General features: G+C 41.3%; 1 protein-coding gene across 1 annotated transcript; it reads right to left on the reverse strand.

Moving 5' to 3' along the window:
* Nucleotides 1-2466: 2466 nt before the first annotated feature.
* On the reverse strand, nt 2467-6611 carry LOC111970999 (leucine-rich repeat-containing protein 58). Its single transcript, XM_023997793.2, has 4 exons — nt 5944-6611; nt 4041-4169; nt 3599-3876; nt 2467-3370 (listed from the first exon to the last, which is right to left on the reverse strand). The coding sequence occupies exons 1-4, from the start codon at nt 6396-6398 to the stop codon at nt 3177-3179; spliced, it is 1056 nt and encodes a 351-aa protein (XP_023853561.1). The 5' UTR covers nt 6399-6611; the 3' UTR covers nt 2467-3176.
* Between the last annotated feature and the right edge of the window lie 974 nt (nt 6612-7585).

A 7585-nucleotide genomic window follows, 5' to 3' on the forward strand; every position in this document is an offset into this window, starting at 1 on the left:
CCTTCCAGTTCTCTGCTGCCAATGACTGGARCGAATTGCAAAAGTCACTGAAGCTGGAAACTTCTATCTCCCTCACTAACTATAAACATCAGCTGTCAGAGCAGCTTACCAATAATTGCACCTGTACACAGCCCATCTGTAAATAGCCCACCCAACTACCTCATCCCCGTATAGTTATTTTTTTGCTCTTTTGCACCCCAGTATCTCTACTTGCACATCATCATCTGCACATCTATCACTCCAGTGTTCATGATAAATTGTAATTATTTTGCCACTATGGACTATTTATTGCCTCTCTACATTTTCACACACTGTATATAGATTTTTCTATTTTGTTATTGACTGTACGTTTGTTTCTCCCATGTGTAACTCTGTGTTGTTGTTTTTGTCACACTGCTTTGCTTAATCTTGGCCTGGTCGCAGTTGTAAATGAGAACTTGTTCTCAACTGGCCTACCTGGTTAAATAAAGGTGAAATAAAAAAAATATATAAATAAAAATGTGAAAAGTAAGTACACTCTGGAAAGTGGTCATTTTTTAATTGTATTTTTTACGTATTTGGACACATGGATATTTGAGCTAAATTGCAACCAAATTCATTGATAAAGGTAACCCAATTTAACAAATAACACACAAAAACATTTACTTCGAAATTGTTATGCAATTAAAATAAACAAAAATATAATTTCCTTCTGCAGAAATAATTTGTACCCCCACTGCCTTTACCATCACCTAAAATGGCTAAAATTAGGATCAGGTGCACACAAACTGGTGACAATTATTAAGAAATCATTAGAGAGTACCTTGGGAGGGTCCAGCCTTCCGTAAAGATTAGAAACTTGGTCTGGTTTGGTATTAAACACATGGGTGTGTGGTAACACATCATGCAAAGATCAAAATATCTATCCGAGGCCATCAGAAGAAAAGTTATTGATGCCCGTGAGTCTGGGAGGGGTTACAAATACATTTCCAAGCATTTCGAAGTACATCATTTCACTGTCCGACGGATCATCTACAAATGGAGAAAATTACAAACCACAGGCAATCTACTTAGGACAGGTCGTCCCACCAAATTCAGCCCAAGAGCTGACCGAAAGATGCTCATAGAAGTCTCTAAGAACCCCAGGGTAACATCAAGGGATCTACCTGCCACTCTTGCCACAATCAATTTTGAAGTGCATGAGTCAACAGTCAGAAAGAGACACAAACACAAACTTGGCCTACACGGGTGGTCAGGAAGGATGAAGCCTCTGCTCTCAAAAAATAATATCAAGACACGACTGACGTTTGCCAGACAACACCTGAGTAAAGGCCAAGACTACTGGAACAATGTGCTCTGGACAGATGAGTCAAAGGTGGAGTTGTTTGCCCGCAATGCCAGACGCCATGTTTGGCGAAAACGAAACACTGCCTTTGAACAGAAGAACCTCATACCAACCGTAAAGCATGGAGGCGGTGGCGTTATGGTTTGGGCCTGCTTTGTTGCCTGAGGGCCAACTTTAACGCAGCCCGGACACAGAAATATAATAAAATGGAACAAAAACAATATCGTGCAGTATTACACTTTATTATCATCATGCTAAATTCTTCACATTGGAATGATTATTGCCACAATTATTGCCCCGGGTAACAGCTAGATGTTCTTTACCATTCGGCCATCAGATTTGCCACCAATGCTCTTTTATAGGACACATCACTGCACTCTATACTCTTCTATAAACTGGTCATCTCTGTATACCCGGCGCAAGACCCACTGGTTGATGCTTATATATAAAAACCTCTTAGGCCTCACTCCCACCTATCTGAGGTATCTACTGCAGCCCTCATCCTCCACATAAAACACCCGTTCTGCCAGTCATATTTTGTTAAAGGTCCCCGAAGTACACACATCCCTGGGTCGCTCATCTTTTCAGTTCGCTGCATTTAGCGACTGGAACGAGCTGCAACAAACACTCAAACTGAACAGTTTTATCTCAATCTCTTCATTCAAAGACTCATTCATGGACACTTTTACTGACAGTTGTGGCTACTTTGCGTGATGTATTGTTGTCTCTACCTTCTTGCCCTTTGTGCTGTTGTCTGTGACCAATAATGTTTGTACCCTGTTTTGTGCTGCTACCATGTTGTGTTGCTACCATGCTGTGTTGCCATGTGTTGCTGCCTTGCTATGTTGTTGTCATAGGCCTCTCTTTATGTAGTGTTGTGTTGTCTCTCCTGTCTTGATGTGTGTTTTGTCCTGTATTTTATTTTATTTATTATTTAATCCCAGCCCCCGTCCCCGCAGGAGGCCTTTTGCCTTTTGGTAGGCCATCATTGTAAATAAGAATTTGACTTGCTTAGTTAAATAAAGGTTCAATAACAAATTAGTTTAAAAGAAACAGCATTATCTTATGTATCCAGTTAACAGAAGAGTACTCATGTCAATTATATACTGTATGTATAATATATAGATATTCATTACAAAATGTATTCAAATACATTTTTAATTTAAAATAATCAAACCAATGTAAAACATTTAATTCACAGTACAAGCTCTGGATTAGTCTCTTTGAGCAAGAGATTTCCCCTTGGTTTGTAACAACACAAAATGTTGTTTTGTGAGATAAGGGAAGGCATTAATGGGAAGGGAAGGTGTGTAAATGCTACAGGCGACAGAGACTACTCTATATTAGGACTGCATGTGCGAGCAGCCAAAGTGTCAACAGAAGTATGACGATTAAAGGGTAACTGTTAAGAAAGGTGATTAAAAAAAAGACATGGAACACATTCTGCGTTTCTGAATCTATATTGTAAAGAAAATCCATTTTTACATACAATCCATTCATCCCTTCATGTTAACACAGAAACTACAAACTGAGGATCTACATGAAAATACATTTGATGAGTGCTCTACAACAAAATCAGTCCTCCATAAGCTTCAGTTAGATGTTTAAAACACTCTGGCTCAAAAAATCAATTATATACTGTGGTTAATTTACTTCACAATCAGTCTTTGAGGAATCCTACATCTCATGTTGAAAGTGGCACTCTATTGGAAGTCAACAGCTCAGTGTCAGTGTTTATCGTGTTTGGCACAGGAGAAGTTGGGTTAGTCAGGTCAGTTGGGAGTCATGGAAACTGTCCATCATCCAGTATGTGTGTCAGTGACCTCGAGGTCCTTTCACTTTCCACTTTCTTCTATCCCAGAAGCACTCTCTGCAGCCTGTTGGCCGACACGCACTTCTCGTCCTCCGACTCAGCGTCGCTCTGCGGGTTGGAGCTGCAGGGAGAGGTGCATTCTGGGGAGCACAGGTAGTGCATGAAGGGTAGCCGATACTTCCCGCAGAAGTCCACAAACTTGATGTGCCTCACACACGAGTCAAAGTACACACCTGAGAGGAAGAAGACAAGTAGCACAACAATATGAGAGCAATACAAATATCTCAAGGTTAGATTTTATTTTCAAACAGGATTTTTGAATATGTTTTATTTGAAAATTTTCCTCAAATTAGTGAGGAGGACAAGCCTCCTCTTCCTCCCTGGACGAGCCTTCTCTGATCCACTCACAAATACTAGTACATAAGTATGTAACCTAAACCTGTCCCCTCTCCTCCACTTACCAGTACATTTAGGGTTGGGACACTTGCTGGCCAGGTCCAGGTAGTGCACCAGGTTTCCAGGCAGGTAATTGGGGGGGTAGGGTAAGTTGCAGGACTTGATGGTCCGTCCGGCCAGCTCCAACAGGGAGGGAGGGTCGTAAGTCATGTCCTTGATGAAGCGGACCACCAGGGGGTTGCCACGGAGACTGAGCTCCTGCAGGTGCACCAGGCTGAGGATCTCACGCGGTAGGTAGGTGAGTAGGTTGTTATGGAGACTGAGGCAGCGCAGGGAGTAGAGTCTACAAACAGACATATTCAGACATGAGAGTGAATCATGGCTTTAGCTCAGCAGGCTAACACAGTCTTATGACACACAGGAGACCCAAATAAAAATGAAAATAAACTGTCGGTCAAATTAATAAATGATGTAAAGTCAGTGTTTCTCTTATGGGATGGCCCTCACCTGGTGAGTTGGGGGGGTACACTTTGTATCCGGTTGTCACAAAGGACCAAGTATCTGAGACCGCGAAGGCTGGCCAGCTCTGGTGGGATGGAGGTGATGAGGTTCCCACCCAAATAAAGCATCTCCAGACTGCATCAGATCAGAGAAAAATAAAATAATTCTTCACGCTTGGAATGACAGGGAACATTGCTAAATTAACATACAGATGTAGTATCTTAATTTGAACCAGTTTTCTACAGCATAAAAATAATCCCGCAGCAACAGGAAATGTGAATTATTATGTGGATTATATAATGCACAATGTTCAAAGGTCAAGAATAGCCAGACAGTTGTCTAAATCCAGAAGATGTTGAAATTCCAGGGTTCAAAGATTGGACTGAGTGGTCTGTTTGTTTTTGGAGAACCGCTGTGATACTAAACTCTTGAACACCTCCAGAACGAACACCCTGCCAACTTTCTCTGATAAAGCTGACAACAGCAGAAAAACAGAGGAGATAGAGGGAGAGTTAGTTAAGAATTTAACTCCAGTGTTTGACAATTTATGTCAACGGAAGAGATACAGAATGAAGAGAAGAGATGATTGTAAAAGAACTCTGATTGTAAAACGTCTTCTCCTGAGAGAGAGAGAGAGAGAGAGAGAGAGAGAGAGAGAGAGAGAGAGAGAGAGAGAGAGAGAGAGAGAGAAACGTCAAGAGGGGAGGCCTTATGATGCATAGCACAGCCGCTAACTTAGCTACAATACAGTCTGAAACTGCTGTAGGCTTTTGGGGGGTGTCCAATGGACCTTTTCATCTTATCTTTATTCTATAACTTGTTCTCCACTCTGTTCCAAATCCTAAACCCCCCATTTTCCTCTCTCACGGTGCCAGTCCCCTACTGTGGCCAGGCAATTTGTCAAATGACCTTGTTTTGTAACATGGCACACAGCCAGCCAGACAGGCTAAGCTACACTGATGAGCTGATTCCAAAGATTTGTGTCAATGCAGCACCAAGATGGACACTATGGGCTCCTGTACCATCATGCAGGACATAATCAGGAACCACATGCTCACGCGGAACCTATCTAGCTGAATACAGCAACAGCATTGATTTTATGCAAACTTATTTGCCCGTTATCTTAACCATCACCATCTAGTTCCTGAATGCACACCTTGAAATTACCGCTGTAGTTCTGGAGTCCCAGGCATTTCATTAGGACAGCAACAGAGCTTAATATTCTAGCCTACTACTACATAATGGTTATTATGGGCATGCTATTATCAGGTAAGGCGCAGGTAGCCTAGCGATTAAAAGTGATGGGCTAGTAAGTGGCAGGTTCGAATCCCTGACCTATGTGAACAATCTGTCGATGAGTCCTTGAACAAGGCACTCAACCCTAATGGCTCCTATTTTTAATTTGTATTTAACCCTTATTTAACTAGGCAAACCAGGTAAGAACAAAAGCGTATTTGCAATGACGGCCTACACCCGCCAAACCCGGACGACGCTGGGCCAATTGTGCGCCGCCATATGGGACTCCCAATCATCCTATGAGTCGTTCTGGATAAGAGTGTATGCTAAATGACTCACACATATATGATAAGGGAAACGTAATCTTGATGTGGCGATTTCTTTATTCACATTTGAGTGTCCCGACGTTACGTTATTAGAAGCAAAGAGTGTATAAGCTCAGAAGCTTAAAAGCTTAAAGCTCATCTAAATTTCAACAACCTCACTCCGTCATGCGTAGATAGTTGTTTGTTAAAAGTCCCCTTTTATATTAAGTGCCTATAAAACCTATGATTGCATGGTAATTAACGTTAAATGGGGTACTATGGTGTAGGTAGTTAGTTGCATTGTAACAAATACCGTTAGCGGCAATAGAGTTTTAACAATGTAGGCTATAATGTATCAGTAGTCTTACCTGGTAACATTTTCTATCTCTGCGGGGATAGCTTTGAGTCTGTTACCCCCAAGAGACAGATATTTTAATCGCTGGAGTTTTAGAAACTGAATGGGCACCTCTTCAAATATGTTCCCACTGAAGTTCAATGTGTCTATCTGCATGGACCCAAACTCCTTTGGGAACGAAAATTCGTTCAAACGGTTGTTCTTGGCTATGAGTGTTTTGAGGTTTGACAAACGTTGAATGTCCTCAGAGAGATCCGTTAATCCATTGTTGCTTATATCCAGAACTTCCAATTTGGAGAATAGACATACCGAAGCAGGAAACACTGTCAGTCGGTTGTTATACAGGTAGAGTTGTTGGGTCACTCTCCTCCGTTCGTCACCGACAGTGTCCAAATTTAAGCTCTCCAGATTCAGATGGGACATGTCCAAAATGCAACCCCCCTGATCAACTGTTGCAAACAGCTCCATATTCAATGCCAATTGCTATCCAGCTAGTTCAAACATATGAATGAATTAAATGTTATTTTAGAAAGTATAAGTTCGTTCAGCACTGGTCACGACCGTATAAAGCCTCTCTACGCATTCTGCTAATCTGCAAATAAATGTCCATTAAATACAGACCGCAGTCACACCACAGACCGTACACGCACAGCTGTCACATTGGCATCAAATTCACATGTCGTCGGTGTTTCAAGGCTGGTCAAGCTTTAGATTCTCCGCCCCCAGTTTAAATTAACCCGTGCATGCCTGCCTGCTCTGGTGCCACAGAACGTCTCCATGTCCAGAAATCAAGTTTGCGCGTGTGTGGATGCTTTGTAAACAGTTATCTGTTTTCACACTGAAATACATGGTCAATTAACTTTGCAATTGGAAACCCCAGCTCTCGTTTCTATTAGCCGACGAGGAACCATATCTAATATTTTGTAATATGCCCTACTAGTTTTAGTGGTAGACCTTATGTCACAAAGGTCTGGAGACATGTGCAATCATAAAATACATGTGAAATTATATAATGACCATTATAAGCCGTGGTGTATGAGACCGTATACAACGGGTATGACTAAACATTTATTTTTTACTGTTCTTATTACTTTGTAACCAGTTTATAATAGCAATAAGGCACCTCGGGGGTTTGTGGTATATGGCCAGTATACCACGGCTAAGGGCTGAATCCAGGCCCTCTGCGTTGCGCCGTGTATAAGAACAGCACTTAGCCGTGGTATATTGGCCATATACACACATAGTACACACACATAGTACACACACATTCAATCAAAAGTGTATCAATAAAAATGTGCATAACCATTCCAGTACATCTATTAAATGTATTTATTGACATGTATAAAGCTTGCATACCTGTTTGACAGTACAGTAGTCTTAAAAATCAACAGGGAGTTAATGTTTAATTAAAAGTATCCTGTAACAGCRAACAWMGTGAGCTGGTATTATTCTAAAAGTGAGACAATAACACATAGCAAACAAAAGAAACACAGGCTACCAACTTCAATTCGACCATACATTTGGCATGGTTTCATAGTGACAGACATCCCCTGGGTCTCAGTGAAAATGTAAAGCACTTACTTTCTAAAAGGTACTGCCCATAATGTACTTCAGGTATCTTGCATTTCAACTTTGGTTTCAGTTATGCCATCAAA

The sequence above is a fragment of the Salvelinus sp. IW2-2015 genome, linkage group LG12, assembly GCF_002910315.2.
Source record: "Salvelinus sp. IW2-2015 linkage group LG12, ASM291031v2, whole genome shotgun sequence".
NCBI classification, from domain to species: Eukaryota; Metazoa; Chordata; class Actinopteri; order Salmoniformes; family Salmonidae; genus Salvelinus; species Salvelinus sp. IW2-2015.